This window comes from Chionomys nivalis, chromosome 1, assembly GCF_950005125.1.
Source record: "Chionomys nivalis chromosome 1, mChiNiv1.1, whole genome shotgun sequence".
Classification (NCBI taxonomy): Eukaryota; Metazoa; Chordata; class Mammalia; order Rodentia; family Cricetidae; genus Chionomys; species Chionomys nivalis.
Window position 1 is genome coordinate 103,489,843 of NC_080086.1, and position 25,012 is coordinate 103,514,854.

Below are 25,012 nucleotides of genomic sequence, written 5' to 3' on the forward strand. Positions count from 1 at the left end.
CTTAATGTCATTTTCCATTTTTTTTTTTAAAAAAAAGCGTAACTGATTCTGCCACGCGGACCTGCCCGGATCTCCTACATCTACCTTTCCACAAGGGAATTCCAGGCTTTAGGGTGCCTGCGAGAAAAACTCGTATTAAGCCACTTTCTCTGGGAACCAAACATTTTCTAATGGGGATGGGGTTATATCTAATTTGGAGTCGGAATAGGAAAGTCATAAAGGCTGCATGTTAGCGTCTGGGGTTCCAAACCTTTGTCAAGAATAGGAAGGTGGAAGAAAGAAAGGCGCTTGTGCAACCAAACGGCCAATTATGTCACCCTGTGAAGTCCAGCCGCAAGCCGCCGTAGCCAGCGAGCGGCAACGCCCCATCTGCAGTGGTCGCTGCAGCAGGACACGCGGCCGCAGCCGGGGAGGTCGAGCGCACCTCCGGGTCCCGTGCCGCACCCAGGAGTGCCGGGCTGGCGGGGAGGATGAGGGGAGTTGGTAAAGGCATCGCCATGGCAACAGTGACGTCCATTCACCCTGGATCTAATTGGAGGAAACCCCGTGGCCGAAGCCGCAGCCTGCGGGCCAACCGAACCTACCCGAGCCGACCCACCCTCAGAGCCTCCGCTTTGCTTCCCGCCCCGCCCCCCCTGCGCCCCCTTCCGCGCGCTCGCTTCTCATTGGTCAGCCAAGGGACTGGAGGCGGGACTCCCCGGGGAAGCGCGAAACGCTATTGGCCGGCGGCGTGCTCGTCGGCTCCGCGCTAGGCTGAGACGGGAGGGTCCTCGGCTAAAGCCCAAAGCAGATCAAAGTGGTGGGACTCGCGTCGCGGCCGCGGAGACTAGAAGGTGAGTACGGGCGCCGCCGAGGGGCCGCCGCCGCCGCCGCAAGGGATCGGGGCCGGGGTGGCGGGGTACGGTCATCGGGGCTGCTAAGCCACCGCGCGCCCGAGGGACGGGCCGGGGCGGAAAGGTGCGGCGCCAACGGCCGCTTCCATCTTGGGCCAGGAGGGGCCCGCGCTCCGGCCTCAGGGAGGCGCGGCGGGCGGGCTGGACGGCGCGCGCGGAAGGCGGTGGCCCCGCGGGAGGCTCGAGGACGCGGCCTCGTGCGCCGAGACAAAGCGGGCGTCCGGCCGCATTGTCTGACGTGCTCTCCCCCCCTCGCTCTTTTTTTTTTTTTTTTTTTTTTTTTTTGGTCCTCTCCGGCGCCGCCCCGCTCCGCCCCGCCCCTGGCGGCTCTCTCAGGAGGACTCCGGATCCGGCTCGGCTCTCGCCCTCGCTTCGCCATGGAGAAGACCGAGCTGATCCAGAAGGCCAAGCTGGCCGAGCAGGCCGAGCGCTACGACGACATGGCCACCTGCATGAAAGCCGTGACGGAGCAGGGCGCCGAGCTGTCCAACGAGGAGCGCAACCTGCTGTCGGTGGCCTACAAGAACGTGGTCGGGGGCCGCCGGTCCGCCTGGAGGGTCATTTCGAGCATCGAGCAGAAGACCGACACCTCCGACAAGAAGTTGCAGCTGATCAAGGACTATCGGGAGAAAGTGGAGTCGGAGCTGAGGTCCATCTGCACCACGGTCCTGGTGAGTCGTGGGTCGGCTGCGGCCGCGGGGTGGGGGGTGGGGGGAGAGTAGGGCGGCCGGAGCCGAGACCCTTTTGTGTGGGGTTCTTGATGGCGAGCTGCCGGTGGTGGGGTGGCGAGTTGGTGGAATGAACCCCTGGGCTGCCTTCGTCCCTTGTCTCCGAGCTTCCCCAAGGGTGAGCAAATCTCCCAGGCTCTGGGTTACAGAAACTTGGGAACATCCGTATAGGACTTGCACAAAACTGGAAGAGATCTATTTAGCCTTGTGCCAGGAGACAGGTCACTTTGGGGGCTTCACATAGGGGGAAGGCACGGGGACTTTTAACATAGAGATGCTAGTATATTCCCCCCTCCCCCGGATTTAGGAATGGGAAACTAAATATAGCTTCATCTTTTCAGGTGAGAATATGTTGAGACGTTCCCTGCTAAAGGTGTGTGTGTGTGTGTAGGCAGCAGTTCACTAAATGAAAAGGCTACAGACAAATCTAAAAGAACACAATGTCCTGGTCAGTTTCATTATTTAGTAGCGTTTTTCCCTCTTTGTTGCCTCACTTAGCCTGGGTGTGTAGAGATGAAATCATTTCTGATGGGATTGGCAAGGAAAGCCTTCCAGGTTTTGAACTATCCGGTCCTTAGCTGTTGTGAGGTCCTTATTAGAAGGAGCAGGGGTTTGCAAAGCTTGGTCATTGCACAGACCCTTTAATCAATGAAGTAAGTTTCTCACATGGAAGTTGTAGTGTATCGTGGGGTGTCAGCTAGTTTCATGCTGCAGTTATTTCTGTGAGACGTGTGCTCGTTCACATGCAGTAGTGATCAGTGCAGTAGCCCTCCACATGCCACCGTTAGAAGAGGCGCCCCGACCGCTCCATCAATACTGTGTTCAGGTGCCTTTGAAAGGCAAGCATGCAAGGTTGGTGATTTTTCTTAAGAGAAGAAAAAAATTACCCTTTCCTCCCAGCCTTTCCTTCATCACATCAAACCCCTGGAATCTAGAACTTCTATTTCCGAGAGATTATCTGAATGAAATCATGATAGATAGGTGCAGATGGTAGGGGCAGTTCATGGTACAATGCCGAAAGCCCTGCCGCTTTATGAAGACAGGCCAGGTTTTGTTGTATTAACATGTAAGTGCTCTTAAGTCCCTGTTCACATAGAGGGAGGACCAACTCCCGGGCTGAGTTGCTTGTTTGTTTGTTTGTTTGTTTTTTATATTCAAGAGAGCTGCCAACTTGGATAAAAATGGCAGACATTAATAGCATGTATTGATGGCTGTTGTTACCTACCACTTTGTGGTTTATTTACCCATGCAGTTCAGAATTGCCAGGTTTTTTCATGTTCTCTAGCAGTTTAATTCCGAACCAAGGGAAAATGTATTCTATCTTGCAGCTCTTATAATTCTATTTTAAGATTGTGTGTGTGTTTGTGTTTTGCCTGCATGTATGCATGCGTACCACCCATGAGGATGCTTTGTCCAGCGGCCTGAGGGAAATGGCCAGGGGTCTTATCCTCTGAAACTGGAGTTAGTTTTTAGCCACTGCTTGGGTGCCAGGAACTTGACTGAGGTCGTCTTGAAGAACAGCAAGTGCTCTTAGCCACTGAGCCATTTCTCCAACCCCAGAAACCTTGGGTTTTTAAGGTAGCATGAATGTGGGAGTTTTCCTGTTTTCGATGGTGTGGTTTGAAAGAGTGGCCAGACACTTACCATAACCCTCTCATGCGTATCCTTTAGGAAGAGAGAATTCTTGAAATTAGGACAGCACTTTTTCTTGCATGAGACAGAGGAAGGTTAGACTAATCTGAGACAGCAATGCACAAACTAAAATTAATATAGTGTCTTTAGCTGAATTTTGCCTTGTTGACCAACTTTGAAAAGAGGATCCTGGGGAAACATGTCTTCAGGTGGCAAATGTACTGGAGAGCTTGCTGTACAGTGAAAGGTTAAGAAATAATGCAGGGAAGAACAAAGCTGAGAACCATTGATTTTATTTATTTATTTGCCCTGCAGTAATTTATAATTTTGGGAAATATAGATCATATAAGTCAATTTCTATAAGGTGCTTATGAACAAAAGGTAGTGTAGTTCGAAGGAAACAGACTCACAGAGAGAGACAGTAGATGTGAGGGTGAATGGACAGTGTTGGAAGCGGGTTGTCATTCTTCCAGGACAATGGGGCATGGGGCGGACAGGAGGCTTTCTGTGTGACTAGAGGTTCATCTGTTGGTAGGAACCATAGTTGGTAAGGGCAGGTCAAAGGGAGAACCTAGATGGAGGTTTTGGGTTTTCTTTTTATGGTACTGGGGATTGAACTCACAGCCTTGCAAATGTTAGGCAAGTGCTCTGCCACCATGAACTGTGTCTCCAGCCACTGTAGATATTTATAATGGTGTTTTATAGTACAATAAATATTATAATCTGAACACACAGAAAGTGATAAACTAGTCAACAAGAATCTGATGAATGATAGATTCATAATTATAGTCATAGATCTAAACGTTTTTATTTGTAATTAGTAATTTAGTAAGGAGTCAGTGAAGAAGAGGAAGAGGAAAACCTAGTTTCTGAACATGAAAATAGTAAACTAAACATGAACACAGTGTGTATTGAGGACTAGGAAGGAGAAATTGATACAGAGGGAAAACTTGAGATTCATTTGGTTTAAGAATCAGCTTGGGTTTTGATTCAAAATAGCATTGACTCCCTTTCCGAATAGATTGGGGGTGGATAATTTTGACTGTTTATCCAGAATGTAGATGAACAGCCTTTGGTAGTCATTGTTCTCAAGGTTCCTAAACTGTGACATCATTCCATGTAAAAAGATTAAAGTCCCAATAAATACTGTAAAGAGAAGCAGACCAAAATGGTTCAAACCAGACTCCTAATGGCAGTTTTAAAGTCAAAGGTTTTGCCAGGTCACTTGTCAGTGTAATCCATGCAGAGGAGATGGTTGGTCTAAATTTTTAAAGTGTCTTTCAGTTCTAATAATTGTGGCCTATCCATAGTTGATTCTTGTCCTTCCACTTCTGCTTTAACTCCCACCTCTGGTGGTTTGAATGAGAATGGCCCCCACAGTCTCATGCATTTGAACGCTTGGTCCCCAGTTGGAACTGTTTGGAAAGGATTAGGTGTGCCTCTGGGACTGTCAGTTCCAGTCAGCTCTTTCTGTCTAGTACTTGTGGATCAAGATGTAAGCACTCAGCCACTATTCCAGCATCATGCCTTCCTGCTGTGTGCGCTCTCCACCATGATGGCTTACTGTAACTCTCAGAAACTGTTAGCCTCAAATAAACACTTTCTTTTATAAGTTGTCTTGGTCATGGTGTCTTATTACAGTAAAGTAACTAAAGACAACAGCTAAAATAATTTTCAAATTGTAGCACATGTCATCAAAGATGAGTAAAATAGTGGAAATCTAGTGACTAGTGTAATGTCTTTGAAGAAGTGGTCTAAAAGTTATTAATGACCTGAATGCTGGTAGGAGCGAAATGTAAGTGAAAAGTCAAGCAGTGGTTAAATAGGTTAAATAAGACTTTGGGAGCAGTTCAGAACTTGATATGAAGTAGGAGCAGACCAAAGAAATCAGATGGTTTCATAAAGTGTCCCCTCTGAGACTAGGAACAAAATTTATCATTTACAAGCCTTCAACTAAGAGACAGCCACCTGAGGTATGCAGGTTAGTCTTTGTCTTTAGTACCCTCTCTTCTAGTCTTTGTCTTTAGAGCTGTAGTACCCTCTCTTCTAGTCTTTGAGTAGACCAGTTGCAGCACAGTGCAGGTACAGTTTGAAGTCCTACTGTCAGTACTCTGATCTTTTGAAAAATATGAAATATGAGTCAGCTAGGCTGGTAGGTAGAAGGAGCAGAGGTCAGAATCAACCTCTATATTGTGAGTTTGAGGCCTGCCTGACTTTTGTGACACCCTGTCTCAAAAAGGAATAAAAACAAAACAAAAACAAGAGCCAGAGGCAAGTACAAGGATAATGTGCCTATAATCTGAGCCATTTGGGAGGTTGGAGCAGGTTTGAGAGTGAAGCCAGCTTGCGGAGCAGCAAGAACCAGTCTAAAAAAAAGAAAGAATCATGTGGCACACACCTTTAGTCCCAGCCCTCGGAGGCAGCGTGTCTATAGAGCAAGTTCCAGGACAGCCAGGACCACACGGAGAAACCCTGTTCTTTAAAAAAAGAAGAAGAAAGAAAGAAAAAAATCATGTACATTGATTGGGAAGTGAATACACTTAGTCCTAGTATTCAGGAGGCAGAGGCAGGAGGATCTCAATCAAGCTGTGTAACTAAACCTCTACTGTTTCAAATGAGGGCAAAAAAATCTCATAAAATAAAAATATAGACAGTGGAAAACTGATCTTGTAGTAGCTATAAACCTTATTTCAGTTATAATCTTAAGTTTAGTTATGTTCTGAATTAACCTCTTCTAATGAAAATATAGCTCATGCTGCTGGTCATTATTTTGATTCTTGATCATTAGCAATTACATATCTTAATCTTAATGCAGTTTTCTGTGTATAATAGGAAAAGTATGGGCTCTGGAATGGAAGGTGGCAAACCCCCCCCCCCCCCTTTGATACAGTTTCTCTGCATAGCTCTGGCTGCTCTGGAACTTACTGTATAGACCAAACTGACCTCAGATTCAGAGATCTGCCTCTTGAGTGCTGGGATTAAAGGTGTGCACAACCATTGCCCAGTTTGGAATTGGCAGTTTTTAAATCACTGTTCCTTGGTTGCCTTGTTTGGTGAGCACTGACTTAGCAGTGCTTCTTGATCTGTAAGTTGGGGATGGTGTCCTCTGTTAGAGGTTTGTGGGTGAAATAGCTACATTAGTGGACCTTTGGGGTGTGGAGGTAGAAGGGGGAGATAGTGTAGCTGAGGTTGTTCTTTTTTTTTTTTTTTTTTTTTTAAAGATTTATTTATTTATTATGTACACAGTGTTCAGTCTCCATGTATGCCTGCAGGCCAGAAGAGGGCACCAGATCTCATTACAGATGGTTGTGAGCCACCATGTGGTTGCTGGGAATTGAACTCAGGACCTCAGGAAGAGCAGTCAGTGCTCTTAACCTCTGAGCCATCTCTCCAGCCCCTGAGGTTGTTCTTGAACTGTTGATGGTGCTGCCACTACCTCTCAAATGTATTTTGTACTTCCCAGAAATTCTTTTTTTATATTTTCTGATCTTGTCCAATTTAAGTATCTTGTGTGTGTGTCTGTGTGTCTCCTAAATACTGAGGATTGGACCTAGGGTCTCCTGAATGCTAGGCAACCACTCTCACTCTTTACTGCTAACAGTTGGTCTATAAGTTAAGCTGCTAGTGAATACTTCAAAGTTGAAAACTGAAGCATAAGGAAATTAGCAACTTGGTCAAGATCACAAAGTGAGTAAAGGGTAGACCAAAAACCTGAACCCAAGCTGTGTGCCTCCACATGATATGAAACATGTTCTTGAGTTATGTAAGTTAATAATGTTGAGAGTTTTGTAGGTTTTGGTTTTTACTGAAGAGTGACTGGTGAGGACTAGATATATCACTGTATGTGCTTGCTTAGCATGTACAGGGAGGGCCCTGAGTTCTGTCGCAGCAATGGGAAAAGAAAGTAAAATGGAATGGAATGTTGTTAGTGTAAATGAGATTAGTATTTCTCAACCAGGGTGTTTATCCTCTCCGTGCCCATATTTTTACATGTGGGGACTTTTGGCAACATCTGGAGACATTTTTTGGTTGTCAAAACTTGGAAGTGAGAGAAAGAGCGTGCCATCCCCCCTTAGCCCTCACCCCTGTGTGTGTGCGTGCATGTGTGTGCTATATTGTGGATAGAGGATAAATATAATAAAATACACAACTGCTGGCAATTACCATAAGAAACTTACTTATCAGATCCTTTCAAAAGCCATTTTGATTGAAGTCCTGCGGTCTGCTTTTTAATAAGCTTGTCACAGAGGCAGAAGCTCTTCACTTCAGTCTTAGCGGGAAGACAGAAGTGTGCATGCTGCAGGGTCCCCATCACCTTTGTGAAAAATGTTGCTCACAGAGTATGCGGTCCATGGTCGTTTAAACCCTGTGTCTTTAGATGTTCCATAATTTACTAATGTTCCATTTAATGTTTAGGTTTTAAACAGTTTTTCTCTATTATAAACAACATGGAGAAGAACATATCTTTTGTGTGCTTTATGCTGTGATTTACTTACAGTGTCCTAGAAATGAAACTTGTAAATCATCTCTTTGGGCAGACATGAGTTTACATTGTCAGCAAAGGCTGAGAATGGTCATTTCCTCTTAGTACAGAGAAGTGTTTTGCTTTATTATTTAATGAAATCACTTTATTCTAATTAACTAAAAAATAAAAACACACAGCTAGTTTAAGGAAGCCACTCAGACTTGCCTAGTCCCAAACTCTCTACATCTCAGTAAACTTGTATATACAGTCAGAATGGCCACTCTGGAGCAATGGAGAGTGCCAGAGTGCCATAGACTGGGGGAAAGTGCTGGTAGGAGCAGAGGAGTATAGTCACCACGTTCTGATAATAAAGAGTTTAGAACTCATTTAAACAGATGGCTGAGACAGTCTGATGGAGAACCTGCATTATTGCATCTTGTGCCACTTTCAGGTTAATGGTAATACCTACTTTTTAAAGTATAATCATGTATTGGGGCAAGGTCTCGGTCTGTCTGTCTGTCTGTCTGTCTGTCTCTCTCTCTCTTTCTCTCTCTCTTTCTTTCTTTTTCCAGACAGGGTTTCTCTGTATAGCCAGAACACATTATGTAGATCTGGCTGGCCTCAAACTCAGATCCAACTGCCTCTGCCTCCTGAGTGCTGGGATTAAAGGCTTGTGCCATCACAGCCTGGCTGGGGTATATGGGATATTCCTTTACACTTTGTGAAATATGTCACTATGATTGGTTTAATAAGGAAGCTGACTGGCCAATACCTGGACAGGATAAGGTTAGACAGGAGAACCAGATGAAGGACACTGGTAAGAAGGCGGGCTGAGTGAGAGGAGTCCCCAGCCAGACAAGGAGAGGAAAAAGGAGGTGCAAGATGAAAGTTAAGGCACACGGCAGAATGTACATTAATATAAATGGGTTAGTTTAAATTGTAAGAGTTAGCTCATAACAAGCCTAAACTTTTGGCCAAACAAATTATTAATATAATTAATAAATAGTCTCTGGTTATTTGGGAATCAACTGGTGGAACAGAGCTGGATCGTGGTTCTAACAAAAAAACTCCACCTATAGGAGTAAGTCTTTTAAAGTAAAGTTTTCACTGGTTAGCCCTTTATAATATATGACAACTAATATGCTTGTCATATCCGGCCGCTTCCTTTAATTAATAAAACGGATTGAGAATGTTGTGGCATCAGAGCTACATGGTAGTGAGAGAGCTTTTATAGCCGGGTGGTGGTAGCGCACACCTTTAATCCCAACACTGCGGAGTGGGAGGCAGGCGGATCTCCAAGTTTGAGACCAGCTTGGTATACAAAGAGAGTTCCAGGTTAGGCCCCAAAGCTACAGCGAAACCCTGTCTCAAAAAACAAAAAAAGAGAGAGAACTTTTATATTTGAGAGAGGGTTTTCAAATAGCTAAGCTGGCCTCAAACTTGTGTAGCTGAGAATGACCTTGAACTTCTGCTCCCACCTTCCAAGTATTGGGGTTACAGGCACAGGCATGTACCAGCAGAAGATGTGGGGATGAACCTAGGACTTAATGCACTTGAGGCAAGCACTCTACTAACTGAGCATCCCTATCCCAAAACTAGCCCATATGCTGCTCTTCACTGGGCATATGGGCACAATTCCTTTTTGTTTATTCTTTGTTAACTGATGTTTTGTAGTGCTTGCCAGTCAAGTGTTCTACCACTGAGTACATTCTGTACTACTACTTCCCTTTGGAAAAAATGCTACATCTGGGAGTGGGGGGAGTAATATGAATCTACCTTTTTTAAAGGAGTGACCTTCAGTTTATAATCCTTTGGCCTTCAACTCTGGACTGCTAGAATTGCAGACATGGAGCCATACCCACTTTTATATGGTGCTGGGAATCAAACCCAGGGTTTTATGTATACTAGATGGTCATCCTACCTCAGCCTCCTACTCACACCTTTTTTTATTGTAGAACAATTGAAAACATTTAGGAGAATAAAATCAAGAATTCTGCCAAAACCAAAAAGCTAATGTCCGTTTTCATTGCATTATTTCAGTGATACTCTTATGGGGGTGAGGGTAGGGACTTTGAGATAGGGTTTCTCTGTGTAATAGCCCTGGCTGTCCTGGAACTAGCTCTTGTAGACCAGGCTGGCCTCAAACTCACAGAGATTCCCCCGTCTCTGCCTCTTGAGTGCTGGGATTAAAGGTGTATGCCTCCACTGCCTGGCACTCAGTATACTCTTTAATGCAGCTCACTCTAAGTGTGATTTACCATTTTGCCTTTTTAAAAAAAAATATTGTATATGTAAACACTTTCAAAAAATAATTTAACCAACCTATAGACTAGAATAAAAATGGCAGTGAATGAAATGAGTTTTCTTCTCTTTACATCTTGTACTTCCTTAGCACCTTCGTGATGTTCATAAAGTCAATGGCACAAACTTACAAAAATCTTTAAAAAATCAGGGTGGTAGTGGCGGCGCATGCCTTTGTTTGGTTCCAGAATTCGGGAGACAGAGGTGGGCAGATCTCTGTGAGTTCGAGACCAGTCTGGTATACAGAGTGAGTCCTAGGACAGCCAGGGCTATGACAGAGAGATTGAAAAACAAAAGAAAGCTTATATGTATGAGAGAGAGCGCACAAATTTACTCTAAGAGTAGAAAACTGTAAACAATCCATTAGGAAAAATGGATAATAAACAGCAGCATATTAGTCATAGAATACTTCTTGCAATAAAAAGTAGACTATTTGAAAAATTGCCAAGTGAAAATTTTCGTGAAAAGAAATATAGCATGTAATTCTACCTAAATCCTAAAACAAGCAGAGCTGTTGGGAAATGAGAGTAGTGATGTTAGAGACTGGGATAAACACGGAAAGGCAGGAAGGAAGGAACTTCTGTAGGGTGACATTGGTTTTCAGTGTGGGTTGTGCGCCTTATAGTTTACTAGTTCTCAGCAGCTAATGTGCCTTTTCATTGGGTGCCCTGAGATAGAGCCGATAGATATGGCTTTAAGGAGTACATGTAATATAGCTACACAGATAATGGATAGCCATAGATAACATTTATAACGTAGTGCAGATTATACCTCACAGTGCTTTGATTCATCTTAGACATAACAGAAGACAAGCTAAATGAAAGTACTTGGCGTCCTTACTAGTACAAGTCCTTTCCTGTCTGTAGTAGTCTTCTAGAGTATAGCAGAACATGGACTTGACCTATATTTACTAATCTAACCAAGCGATTTTGACCTATTTGTTATTGAACTTCCTTTGTATTAGGTATCAGAGTATCCATCCACTTTGATTATTTAGGACTAAACTAAGATCTTCCCCTGCCTCCTTTAGGAAAACTTTTAGCTTACCATCATGTATCACCATGCATCCTTTCCCTTGAAATTCTGCTGCTGGAAGGGAAAGGGAAAGTATAGGTGCTGGTATGTGTTTGTTTTCCATTACAAACCAAAAATGTTGGCCTTACAATAGCCAACATTTTACATGTTGACAAATACAGAGGATATTATTCCTGTATATCTTTGAAATCTTGAGACAGTGTAACATTTTACATGGCAGTTACAGTTACTAGGTCCTCAGCTGTCAGCATGAGAGTACAACAGAAGTCAGACAGGAATTGTTTTCTGATAGTATCTAGAATTGGTGCAGCTGCTTTGAAGAGACAAGAGCATACTGCAGTTTGCACATCGTTGTTTCATTGCCTCCTTGTCAGAGACCACACCCTGTCATGCATCTTCAGCACTGCTGTAGTCATACCACTTGGTCATTGAAACAGAGACTGGGTGAATCTTTTTGCACTTGAGCATCTTGGGTGTGGGAGTGTGTGGGTGTGTGGAGGGGAGTACACTATGTTCATAGAAAAGTAATCCTATTCTCTATGAGGCATCTCTGTGCCAAAGCAGATCCTGATACTAATCCTAGTCTAACTTTGCCTGGTGGTGGCTGGAGGTTTTATGGACCAGGAAAAAGGATTTAGAGATTTGAAATTGAGATCTTTCTGGAAAGGACATTTTTTTTTCTGTTTTTATATGCTGTTATTCCCCCCCCCCCCTTTTGTCTGTTGGTCTTTTGGATTTTAACTCTTTTGATCATAAAAAGTAGCCAGTTGACTGCGTGGGCTGCTGGTTTATTGTTATTTTCACTGTAGCTGTGGTGGTTAAGTCTCTGACATTGTGACTGCAGCTCTCATTCATTCACAGCACTCATTTAGCAACCATTCTAGCTGCTGTTAGGTGTTAGTGTTAGAATTCAATCCCTATACAAACTGATATCAATCCCCTTGTCCCCAGAGAGGCATTAACAAATGTTTTAGACCTTTGTGAATTTTAATAAACACATTTTCAGGTATTGATCCTTTTAACCTTAGGATAAGGCTTTGCTAGAGGGGTGAATTACACGAGTTCACACTAATGGAAAGTGGTGTGGTAAGCCTGGATGCCAAGGAGGTTGGGTAGGTGCTTAGTAGAAATAAGTATTATAATTATAGATATATGTCTGGAAATATATTTATTTCTCATTATGACGTATTAAATCTTGTAGAAGCTTGTGTCGGGGTACTCAACCCGTGTGATCATGCACTACAGACGGATACACTGAAGGTTGGGGTGGGGAGTGTTTTCCCGTGGATGAAATTGGAGGGATCCGTTTAATGCAGCATGTGATGTTGCCTTTAGCCTTAGAAGCGCAGGCAACTCTAGGAGGAGACATCTTTCAAGCATAGATCACCAGTCAGGTGCTCATGACTAAGGAAGTGTTCTACTCATTTACATGGAGTACTAGCCAGAAATGTTGTTGCTGGCTGACATGGCCAGTGTATTCTCAGTGAGGAGGCAGATAACTTGCTGGGTCCAGTTATAATGAGGAAGTTGTTTAGTAACTGGCATTAGAACAAAGGGAACTGGGTGGCTTCTACAATGTTTTTAAGGCCATCATCTTCACAGCTAGAACGGATTTGTTTTGTACAGTGATTATGCTTCACTCTGGACCATTGGGGCTTCTTCCTTTAGTTTCTGTCCCTGTCCTCTCTCCATGATTCATACTGTTCTGAAAGACTCATCTATATTGTTATTCTGTTTAATTTATTTGCTTAGTTGTATTTAAGTCTTAGATTCTTTTTGTAATTGTTATTTGTTTTTTGAGACAGGGTTTCTCTGTATATCCCTGACTGTCCTGGAACTAACTCTGTAGACCGGGCTGTCCTTGGACTCAAACATCCTCCTGCCTCTGCCTCCTGAGTGCTGTGATTAAAGGGTATACCAGCACCACCCAGCAAGTCTTAGGTTCTTAAGAATTTACTGTATGTATACACATATCCCTATTTTACATGCATACATAAATAAAATCTAGACAAATTAAATCTTCCAGTTTGATGTATAGCTAAGAGAGAGAAAATAGGTGTTACCATGATCTACTTATGCTTCCTTGTCTGAGGTTTCTAAGTGCAGTCTTCACTTTCTGGAGAAAATTACTTCTGGGGCTTCAGCGAAAGGCAGGGGATAAAAACCAAAGGAACTAGCCTTTTGGTTAAGTCAGCTGAGTGCTCTCCAATCAGAAATAGGAGGAAGTGGTAGATGAAATTTGGAAAGTGGAATTTTAGGAAATGTATTATAGCTGTAGCTCAGTTGATAGAGTGCTCATCTAACATGTGCGCAGCCTAGGATTTGGTCCCTGGCATCATGTAAACCAGCTGTGGTGGCTCACACCTCTAGTCTCAGTGCTTGATAGGTAGAAACAGGAGTGCCAGATTTTCAGAGTCATTCCTGGCTACATAATCAGTTTGAGAACACTTGTTAGTCTGTCTCAAAACAATAAAATTAGAATTGAAAGTCCCAGTGGCTGATGTAGATGCCTTAACTAGGAGACAATTAGCCTTTTGGATAGGATTGTCGGTGCATTAAAGACTGAGTACCAGATAGTGTTTTATTAACTCATTTAATCTTTACCAACATTTGTGAGGTAGATTGTCAGTAACTGTTTTGTAGATAAAGGGACCGAAGTACAGAACTGTAAAAGTAATTAGGCGGGGAATGGGCACTAATCAGTCATGTCCATCAATTATCGCAAGGGAACACCTGTATTTTGGTGCATTAGTCCGGGTTCTCTAAAAAAACAACTGATAGAATTAACTTATATTAAAGGAGATTTATTACACTGACTTACCAGATGTGGTCTGGGTACTCCAGCAATGGCTGTCTTCTACTAGAAAGGTCCAAAATCTGGTAGTTGTTTAATCCATGAAGCTGAATGTTGCTTCAACAGTCAGAGCTAGTCTTTGGTGGTCTTTGTTGGAATACTGAAGAAATACTGTGTTCTGAGTAGTTTTTTCAATATGCTTTCTGCCTTGCTAATTTTCTTCTATCTCTATCTAACTTTAAAGTTTTTGGTTTTTTTATTCTAAAGAGTTTTGTCTCCCCAACCTCCAAGTTTCCTTTTCTTAAGAGTTTGTTTAGAGGAACTAGTACTGGAGTTAACAGTTACTGTAACCTGTGATACAAATGTCTGTCCTCGATCTCTGAGTGTGCAACCTCAGCAGGGTTCCCAAGATGGGGATACCAGCCAGACCTGCTGAATGAACTCTGGCAATCAGTTAGGCAATAGGTATCATAGTTGCATTGTTCTCCCATCCCTTTTCTAGTTTTAGTGTATGTGCTGCTGAAGCAAGTACCCTGTTGTGATTTGAGGGATTTATAAGTTGCCTTGGTTATAGTGTCTCATCACAGAACTAGAAAAGTAGCTGAGGCTGGATGACTTCTGTACTGACTTGGGCTGGAGCAAATCTCAGATTAGTGGGGTTTTTTTTTTGGTTTTTTTTGGTTTTTGATTTTTCAAGACAGGGTTTCTCCGTAGCTTTTGGTTCCTGTCCTGGAACTAGCTCTTGTAGACCAGGCTGGCCTCGAACTCACAGAGATCCGCCTGCCTCTGCCTCCCAAGTGCTGGGATTAAAGGCGTGCGCCACCACCACCCGGCTCAGATTGGTTTGACTACCTGGTGCTTGCATCATCTGGGGACCTTGAGAATAATGAGCAGGCAGCCAGCACCATCTCAGAGCTGGTCAGCACAGTCTGTGGCTTCCGAATGCATCATGACACAAATGTTGCTTTCAAGTGCCTGCCTGTCTGTGGTCTTTGGTCACATTGCTGCTGGTGATTGTCTGTACAGAGGTTGTTTGTGGTGGTCGAGTCTGTTGATTTCTGAGCTGCAGAAGGCACTGGCTGGAGAGGTGACCTCTGGGGCCTGCAGTAGGGAACACTTTACCTTTCTTGCTGCTGGAGCTGGAATTGTGCTCACCACCTTCTCACCCCCACCCAAGGTGCAAAGGCTTAGCTAGCTAGGCAAAGGGATCCCCTCCTTTCCTCTCTGCATAATAAACACCTGTCCAACTAAAAAAAAAAAAGGTGAAGCCGGGCGGTGGTGGCGCACGCCTTTAATTCCAGCACTCGGGAGGCAGAGGCAGACGGATCTCTGTGAGTTCAAGACCAGCCTGGTCTACAAGAGCTAGTTCCAGTACAGGCTCCAAAACCACAGAGAAACCCTGTCTCGAAAAACCAAAAATAAAATAAAATAAAATAAAATAAAAAATAAAATAAAAAAAAGGTGAAAAGTAACTAATGCATACTCCTTCCTTAACTTTGTTCTTTCCTCCTGGCTTCATTTCTTTTCAAATTCTAAACATTTTATGTCAGGAAAAGAACAAAGGCTCATGCAAAATAAAAGATAATATGCTAATATGTGTGCATCCATTATCCAATTTTAATAGTTTAAGAATTCTGTGTTTATTTTTGAATCAGAGTCCTTTATGTAGTCCTTTCTTAGGACTTGCTATGTAGACAAGGCTGACTTGAACTTACAGAAATCTCCTGCCTCTGCCTCCCAAGTAAGCTATCTCAGAGGGATTACCTATATGGAGAGACTGAGGTGTAGGATAATGTATGAAAGGTACTAACGTGTAGAAGAGAAAAACAAAAGTGGATTCTAAATGCATTGACTCTCTGGAAAAACATGAAAGAAACTAGTAGTAATTGTTGCCTTGGGGGAATTGATGAAGACCTAGATGTCTAAGGAATTGTAGGGAGAACTATTTTTCACTTCTGTATTTTATCTGAAGTACACATATATTGTCCATTATTCACTAGGAATTGGTGCTTATATGCAAAACCAGAATAGAGGAAGACATGTTAGATTTGAATTGGACCTGCCATTGTGAGATGATTTCTTTTTTTAAAAAAATTATTTCCTGAGGAGGAAGAAAACAGAATGGGGTGACTATCATTTTCCCTTACAGGTTCCAGAAAAGCACTGTACCTTTCCAATGACATAACGCATGTGAAACTATGTTTCTGTTAACTCCATTTCATCCTGTTGCCAAGGCATGGCTGATACTCATTTGACAAACAAATGTATGCCTGTTAGGCACTGTGCTGAATTTTATAAAGGAAAAATACAAAGAAAACATTTGTATTTAGAAGCTCTTCTAAATTAATACTTAAGAATTAACAGATATAATAGAGATTTTTAAAAAGTATTTTGTAGAAATGATTAAACTATTGGAACTTGAGCCTGCTTGAAACTCTAGGATGAGATACTGGCTCAGTATTCATTCCATTGAAATACTTAGATGGCTCAGTGACTCAGCTATTAAGAGCGCTGGCTGCTCTTCCAAAGGTTCTGAGTTCAATTTCCAGCAATCATATGGTGGCTCAGAATCATCTATAATGAGATCTGTTGTCCCCTTGAGGAAGAGACATATGGTCAGTCATCCTCATCAACTTAGACCATGAAACCCAATATGGACAAGTTGAACAAAACCTTCATGTATGCGGGCTACCCATGCATGCTTCAGCATTGCCAGGGCATAAATTTGATTTTTGATTGAATTTAGAATATTTTAGTAACCAAAAAAATACATAATATGCAGCTGTTACTTAAAAATGAAGAGGGTTGTACATGCTTTACCACTTGACCAGAGAGGTCATTCATGACACTTGGAAAAGTTGGTAGTTAAAGTTACTTTCCTTGTAATTCTTAGGAGTGCACATCTGGTTACACTGTTTATGGTTTAGATGTATGAAAGATCAGATAGTGAAATTTGTATTGTTTTGTCTGTTTTTGTATTAGCTGCCAATTACATGTTAAGATAGTGAAGGAAGCCTTATTAGCTGAAAGGGGGACTATTTGAAAGAACTGTAGTTTAAAGTGAAAGAAAGCTCTGGTAGACACTTTAAAGTTGTGTCCATTTGGGGGGCATAGAGATGTTAGTATATACAGTTGGCTGTCACAGTTACTGTTGGGAAGAACTGCTCTTAAGGGACTGAAGAGATGACTCAGCATTTAAGAACAATCATTCTTGCTGGGATATGGAGTTGGCTTCCCAGCACCCATGCCAGAAGCATCACAACCAACTATAGTTCCTACTTTAGGGGTTCTGGCGCCCTCTTCTGGCCTCTATAGGTGCCAGTACACCTGACATATCTTTGATAAAAATGTTTTTAATGGCTCTTAAGTAGTAGATACTGTCAAATGTAATTTTTGGTATGTATCAAGTTTTAGTGTCTTTTGCATAAATGTGAATTGATGAAGCAAGTTTTTTATTCTTTTAAGTTTTTAAAGATTTAAAAAAAATTGTGTTTTGCCCCCATGTTTGTGTATGGTATCTGTGGAGGTCTAATGAGGGCATTGGGTTCCCTGGAGTAAGATAGTTGTGCTGGAACCATGTCTGTGTTAGGAGCCAAACCTGGGTTCTCTGCAAGAGCAATAAGTACTCTTAGCCATGGAGTCCTCTCTCCAACTTCTGTGATGAAGCAAGTTTTAAATACTGAAATAATCCTTGGGAGCTGAGGTGCTATGGTTAAGGAGCCTTCATCAGTGTTTATGGTTAAGGAGCCTTCATCAGTACTCCCCAGCACCTGCAAAGACAGAATACTTAAAAGTGTTGATGCCTCATCTACAGGGTAATCATGTATTCTTACAAAGCCAAATACTTCTAAGAGTACAAAGAAATACTTTAGTAATTAATACTGTGATAATAAGCTTAAACTGATAAATCAAACCTGGGCACAACTGCCGGGCGGTGGTGGCGCATGCCTTTAATCCCAGCACTCGGGAGGCAGAGGCAGTCGGATCTCTGTGAGTTCGAGGCCAGCCTGGTCTACAAGAGCTAGTTCCAGGGCAGGAACCAAAAAAGCTACGGAGAAACCCTGTCTCGAAAAACTTAAAAAAAAAAAAAAAAAGATTTTCTGGAGCTAGAGAGATGGCTCAGAGGTTAAGATCACTGGCTGCTCTTAAGTCCTGAGTTCAATTCCCAGCAACCACATGGTGGCTCACAACCATCTGTGATGAGATCTGGTGCCCTCTTCTGGCCTGCAGACAACACTGTATACATAATAAATAAATCTTTTTCTAAAAACGATTTATTTTCTCTGTGTGTGGGTAGGGGGGTTGCCTGCATGTATATGTGTGTGCCATATGCATGGCTGGTACCACAGAGGTGGGAAAAGGGCATCAGATCCTCTGGATTGGAAGGTTATGAACCGCCATCTGGGTGCTAGGAATTGAACCCAGGTTCTCTGCAAGAGCAACAGTGCTCTCAACTATTGGGCCATCTCTACAGCCCCATGTTAAGGGTTTTTATTTCTTAGTTTTTTAAGATTTTTAAATGCTTTCCCTCCTGTTTATTTCCATTAAGCTGTCTCATGTGGTGGTTGCATTTTGTTAGGGGCATTTTTCCAGACTTTCCAATTTGCATCATAGTTAACACTTTTTATAGCTTGTTAATAGATAGTATATGGGGTTTTTTTAAATTTTTTTTTTTTTGAGAATGCAAACTTGAACTTCTGGTCTTTGTTCAGCTTCTCTAACTGAACTGAGGCAGATGAACTGGTCAGTTTTCTGAGCTCTTAGCATGATGCTATTCTAGGCTTTGACTTCTTTTGATTGGTTTTATTCCCAGAGAACATCTACTATGTGTTAACATATTTTTATGAGAATTAATTTTCAAATTACTTACTATCAAGTAAAATGGGTAGTCTGAAGAGATGAGCTATTGTTCAACTTTGACTATTTTTAGTCAGCAACAACACTTAAGTTCAGGTCATTGGTTTTAGTGAAGATGCCGTTATATGAAACCAGGGATATAAAAGACATAGCCAAGTCAGATATGGTGACATAATACCTATGATCCCTTGGGCACTAGAACAGGGCTAGAGTACATAAGGAAACACTGTCTCTAACTAAATGATAGATCAATAAGTAAATAAACAATGCAGCCATGTTTTAAAATAGACTTAGCAGTGGAGGGTTGGTCTGGTAGATGAGCTCCTGTCTACATAGCATGTGCGTCAGTTTGCCACCCCCTCCCACACACACACATACAACTAAGCTAATAGTTTACATCCAGTTGACATAAAAGTTGCTTTCAAATTGCTATATACATGTCTAAGTCTAGTCTGCAGACCCTGTACTTCTCTTTCTTTGGGCAGACACTTGTCTGCAGAGGATCCTGAATGTGTCATTCTGAGCCACAGTGCTGTCTGTATTGTTCTTCCTCATATCTGATGTCTTAAGCATTTTGTGTTACCTCTTTTTTTTTTTTAATTGTTTTGTCTTAGTGCATTTTTACCCACGCTTCCCTTTCTTTTAAGTTGGGGGGTTTATTTGTCTGTGTATTGTTATGCGCACGTGAGTAAAGGTGTCCCTCAAGTTCAGAAGCATTGGGTCTCCCTGGAGCTAGAGTTACAGACAGTTCTAAACTGCTTGTGTGCTGGGAACTGAACTCTGGTCCTATGCAGGAAGAGCAGTATGCATGCTTTAACCACTGAGCCATCTCTTCAGGTATATCCCCCTCCCCCCGCGCACCCCCGAGAGCATCTATGTCTTCTTTGATGACCCAGCAAACTTCACTAGGGTTTCTTCTAAGAGCTTAGTACTTCCCCCTCTCCTCTGTCATGTTCCCTGAGCCTTGGAGTGAGTGATGTATAGATAACCTGTTTAGAGATGAACATTTAACTCACTTATTCTCAGCACTTTGACCAGTTTTGATTCTCTGTCAAGGATGATAGCAATACTACTGTATGGAGATAAAAGTAATTATTTAGAAGACAGTTTGACAGGCACATCATGTCCTTTTAACAAAACAATTGTAGCCTCCCCACTAGGACCCAAGACTTCCCCAGGTACAAGATATGGGCCATGTTTATGGCACCAGATGATATGACTCCCCTTCTGTGGAGCTGGACTCGATTCTAAACAGAAGGTGTTTCGAATACTGATTATGTTGGTTGCCCCCATAGCAGACTTGGCACTGTAGCTCCGGTGGGAACTTCTTGTCCTGCTATCCAGTGGTATAGCGGGCAGGAAGTAAAGCCAAATAATGCTGTTGGGTGACAGTTCTCCGCCAGCAGCCTTCATAGTCCTTCTAGCACTGTGAGGACTGGAAAGCAGGAAAGACAGTTTGTGCCTTGTTCCCATTTGATTGCTCTAGTCCTGTGTGCTAGTTTGGTCCTGTTGCTTTGATAAAACACTGATCAAAACCATTCGAGGGGAAGAAAGGGTTCTTTCAGCTTAACAACTCCCAGGTCACACTCCATTACTGAGAAAGCAGGGCAGGAAGCTGAAGGCAGGAAGTGAAGCAGAGACCATGGAGGAACACTATGTTTATTGGCTTACTCTACATAGGGTTAGCAGTGCCCTACTGAGCTGTCATTAACCAAGAAAATTGCCCCCACAGACTTGCCTACAGTCCAGTCTGTTGGAGGCATTTTCTCAATTGAGGCTCTCTCTTCCCAATTAACAAAAAAACTAACAAGTACATCCTGCGACTAGCGCGCATGTATTGTTATCCAACAATAGGTTCTTACTCTAGTTCTAATGGCAACCAATTCCAGTAGCATGACCAACAACTTGTAGGGAGGTATCCTGGTTGTGGTTCTGGAGTTTATGTAGTAACATGGTTTCTGAGAGCAGTTTTATCCATTCATACAAGGTGCCTCTTTAAACTTTTTTTTTTTTAAAGAAAAAATTAGCTTACTAAGTATCAGTTGTTTATGTCAGTTTTTGTTGACCCTCCCCTACCTGCTTTTCTCCTCCATCTCCCTGCCTGTTCCCATGTCTCCCTACCTGCCACCTTTCTTAACTAGAGGCTATCTCTTCATACATCTTTTGACTGAGCACTTTGTGAGGGCAGCATGAATCTTATTTCAGACTTTTTTATGTATTTAGTCGAGTACATGGCACATAAGTGGGTATCAGTAGATATTGGGCAAATGGCTTACTAAAAGGACAAGCTTTTGCTAATGACAGTATTTGGTGTATCTATGGTGTTTTATTTTTGCTATAAACCATGGACAAGGCCTGCCAGGGAAGCTAGTACAACTTGACCCAGTTGTAAGAACATGCTTGAGGTTTAGATTGCAATAATAGTCAGGAATATACTACTCTTGTTTGTGATCGAATGGCTTTTCATTAGTGCTTGATTTATATTTTTTAGGAATTGTTGGATAAGTATTTAATAGCCAATGCAACTAATCCAGAGAGTAAGGTCTTCTATCTGAAGATGAAAGGAGATTATTTCCGGTATCTTGCTGAAGTAGCATGTGGCGATGATCGAAAACGTAAGTATATTTGACCTGTGGATAAATGCAGAATATATAAAAAGAGGTGGGGTTGGGTAGTCACTTGTCACTATGACAAATATCTAAGAACAAACAGCTTAAAGGAGAGATTTATTTTGACTTCAATGGTTTCAGTCCATGGTTCACTGATTCCGTTAATGTGGACCCTGAGTAGGCCAGTCTTGAGAGGATGTGATGGAATAGAGCTGCTCGCCTCAGTGCAGCCTTGGAGCAAGGGGGTTAGGAGAGCTAGAGACACTGTATAGCTTTTCAGGATACTTCTAGTTTCTGTCACCTTCCAGTAATGCCAGCCATCAGAAGACTGATCCATGGATTTGGTCAGCACCCTCAGGCTATAGTCCTTAAAAGCCACACAAACTCACAGTCCTATCTTTAACACATGTGTCTTAGAGAACATTTCACATTCAAACCATGGCAGGATGTTGTAGTAGTAGTATGTATGTAGTTTGCAGGCTCTTTGCAACTAAAACAATTATGGGTCTTGTCTCAGTGGATGGTCCCACACCATACACCCACACCCATGCCCACATGGCAGCACAATTAGACTCAGGGTTACTAATAACAAGGAAAGAGGAAATGAAGTTGTGGGGATGAGGAGGGCACTAGGAGGATATGGAGAGTGTGTGGTAGGTGGCGAATAAACATGGTATTTACATTTTGCAGATTTATTTTTATTTTCTGTGCATGCATATTTTATCTGGATGTGAGTCTGTACCTGTGAGTGCCTGGTGCCCTCGGAGGCCCCAGAACTAGAGTTTATAGGTAGTTGAGCTCCAGTGTGGGATGGGAATTGAACCTGGGTCTTTTGGAAGAACTACCTGTGCTCTTAGCCACTGAGACATTTCTCTAGCCCTTTCTAAGAATACATAAACAGTATTTAAAAAATTAATGCTGGGTGTGGTGGCACACATCCTTACTTAGTCTCAGCACTCGTGAGGCAAAGGCAGGTGGATCTCTGAATTAAAGGCCAGCCTGGTCTGCAGAGTGAGTTCCAGGACAGCCAAGACTATTTAAGAGACGCTGTCTTAGCCGGGCGGTGGTGGCACACACCTTTAATCCCAGCACTCGGGAGGCAGAGGCAGGCGGATCTCTGTGAGTTCGAGGCCAGCCTGGTCTACAAGAGCTAGTTCCAGGACAGGAACCAAAAAGCTACGGAGAAACCTATGTTCCCCAAAATGAAAATGTACCAGGAGGGGGCTGGAGAGATGGCTCAGAGGTTAAGAGCATTGCCTGCTCTTTCAAAGGTCCTGAGTTCAATTCCCAGCAACCACATGGTGGCTCACAACCATCTGTAATGGGGTCTGGTACCCTCTCTGGCCTGCAGGCATACACACAGACAGAATATTGTATACATAATAAATAAATAAATATTTTTAAAAAAAAAAAAAAGAAAATGTACCAGGAGGCTGGAGCAGGAGGATTGTTCTTTAGGTCAACCTGGACTACGCAGTGAGACCCTGCCTCAAAAGAAAAAAGGGGGGGTAGTATTAAAATTAGGCTCATGGGTGAGCTCTAATTATACTTTGACATTGCAAGCAGGTTAACCTTTATGCTTTGGAATTTTGCTTGTTGTACTTTTAGCTCCATAATTTTTTATATACACTTAAATCAGTTGTTCTATATTTTTCATAAAGTTTATGTAGAACATAGAAGCAGGATTTGTATAGTATGTGTGAGTGTGTTGCTGTTTTTACTGGGTTTTAAACCCCCAGGGCTTCGTATATGATAGGCAAAGGCTCTACTGCTGAAAGTAACTATATCCCCAGTTATTTTTTTAATTTTGATAATATTTATTTTGCTGTGAATTTAACTTAGGGCTTCATACATGCTAGCTAGGCAAGTGCCGTGCCACTGAGCTATGTTCCTAATCTCACTTGAAATTTTGAGTCAGGGTTTCATTAAGTTCCTAGGCTAGCCTTGAACTCACTGTGTAGTTCAGGAAGTCCATGAAACTTGTGATCTTTTGTTTTACCCTCTCAAATAGCTAGGAGTACAGGCCTGTTCCACCAGGCTCACCTTACACACTGCACTCTTAAGGGCCACAGCATTGTTGCTTAATTGATTTTGTTTTTGTAGTGTGAATGTGTATGCACGCAGGTGTGTGCACCTGAATGCTACAGCACACACGTGGAGATCAGAGGACATCTTCTACCATATGGGTTCCAGGGATCAAACTCTTGTCAAGCTTGGTGGCAAGCACCTTTACACACTGACTATCTTGCTGGTCCTGATGGGTTTTATTTAAATATACTGGAGCTATGGTGACTCAGAATGACTCAGCTGCTATATACGTTAAAGTTGTCCAAATGCTATATATTGGATAGATATTTTTGCTGTTGTGTCTTAATTTGTTTTTCTTCAACTCACAGAAACGATAGATAATTCCCAAGGAGCCTACCAAGAGGCATTTGATATAAGCAAGAAAGAGATGCAGCCTACACATCCAATCCGCCTGGGTCTGGCCCTTAACTTTTCTGTATTTTACTATGAGATCCTTAATAATCCAGAGCTTGCCTGCACACTGGCTAAAACGGTAAGGTCTGTGGGGACTATACCTCTTTGGCTGAGGGTATTTGGGATTTTTAAGTATTTGGATGCTCAGGGAGGCTATTTCCTTTGCAATATGTTTTCTTTTTTTATTGCTGTCTTGCCTACTTCCTACCCCTTTAAACACCATGCTCTCACTGTCATGTCTGACTGAAAAGCATGGAAGCAAAGTGGTCAAAGAAGTGTAACTTTAGGAGGAAGCATCACATTCTAGAAAGGAGTGCCTACCGAGTTGGAGCACCAGAAATCTGTATTCCCCCAAGTGTCGCAGGGTTATGCTAGCTCTTGTAAGAATTGTGTCAAGTGTTGCTAATCTACTGTGTGTCTTGTGAAAGAACAAAGATACCTGTTTCTATAAGTATTTACAGCAGGTTTCAGGTTATACAAATTCTTTTTTCTTTCTTTTTTTAAAAAAAGAGCAAGTAGGGGCTGGAGAGATGGCTCAGAGGTTAAGAGCATTGCCTGCTCTTCCAAAGGTCCTGAGTTCAATTCCCAGCAACCACATGGTGGCTCACAACCATCTGTAACGGGGTCTGGTGTCCTCTTCTGGCTATCAGGCATACACACAGACAGAATATTGTATACATAATAAATAAAAAAAAAAAGAGCAAGTATAGATTTTAGTAAGGAAAGAACTTCCTCAGATTGGAGGGAATTTAAGTGAGGAGCCCTCACAAAAATCTTAAACCAGGATTCTAAGACAGTACTTCTTAGTTAGTGTACCTATACCACAGTGTGACTGTGCACACAGTTGTATTTGCAAAATGACCAGCTTCTGTCACTGAAGGTATTGCTCACTGTGAATATTAATTTTATCAGGCTTTTGATGAGGCCATCGCAGAGCTTGATACACTGAATGAAGACTCCTACAAAGACAGCACTCTCATCATGCAGTTGCTTAGAGACAACTTAACAGTGAGTGTTTCCAGAAACAGCATAACTTTATTTTGATCTTCCTGTGGGGGGAGGGCAGTTATAGAAGAAGTAGAGTGTTTTTAAAGCTTGGAGAAAGATCTCCATGGTGACGAGGTATTTATTTTATCAGACCTTCCTGGAAAAGGTACTGTGCTTGTAGGAACACAGTGTCAATTATTCTTTGACTTGGTTGAACACGTTGATAACAG

The 25,012-nt window shown here is 42.5% G+C and overlaps 1 protein-coding gene across 1 annotated transcript in view; it reads left to right on the plus strand.

Annotated features, from left to right (window-relative positions):
• The first annotated feature begins 742 nt into the window (after positions 1-742).
• Positions 743-25,012, plus strand: part of Ywhaq (tyrosine 3-monooxygenase/tryptophan 5-monooxygenase activation protein theta) — a 28,543-nt gene continuing 4,273 nt past the window's right edge. Inside the window, exons 1-5 of the mRNA XM_057786514.1 lie at positions 743-833; positions 1,230-1,564; positions 21,197-21,320; positions 23,711-23,874; positions 24,708-24,803. Of these exons, the coding sequence (XP_057642497.1) occupies positions 1,271-1,564; positions 21,197-21,320; positions 23,711-23,874; positions 24,708-24,803 (678 nt within the window). The 5' untranslated portion in view covers positions 743-833; positions 1,230-1,270. The remainder of the gene's footprint in view (positions 834-1,229; positions 1,565-21,196; positions 21,321-23,710; positions 23,875-24,707; positions 24,804-25,012) is intronic.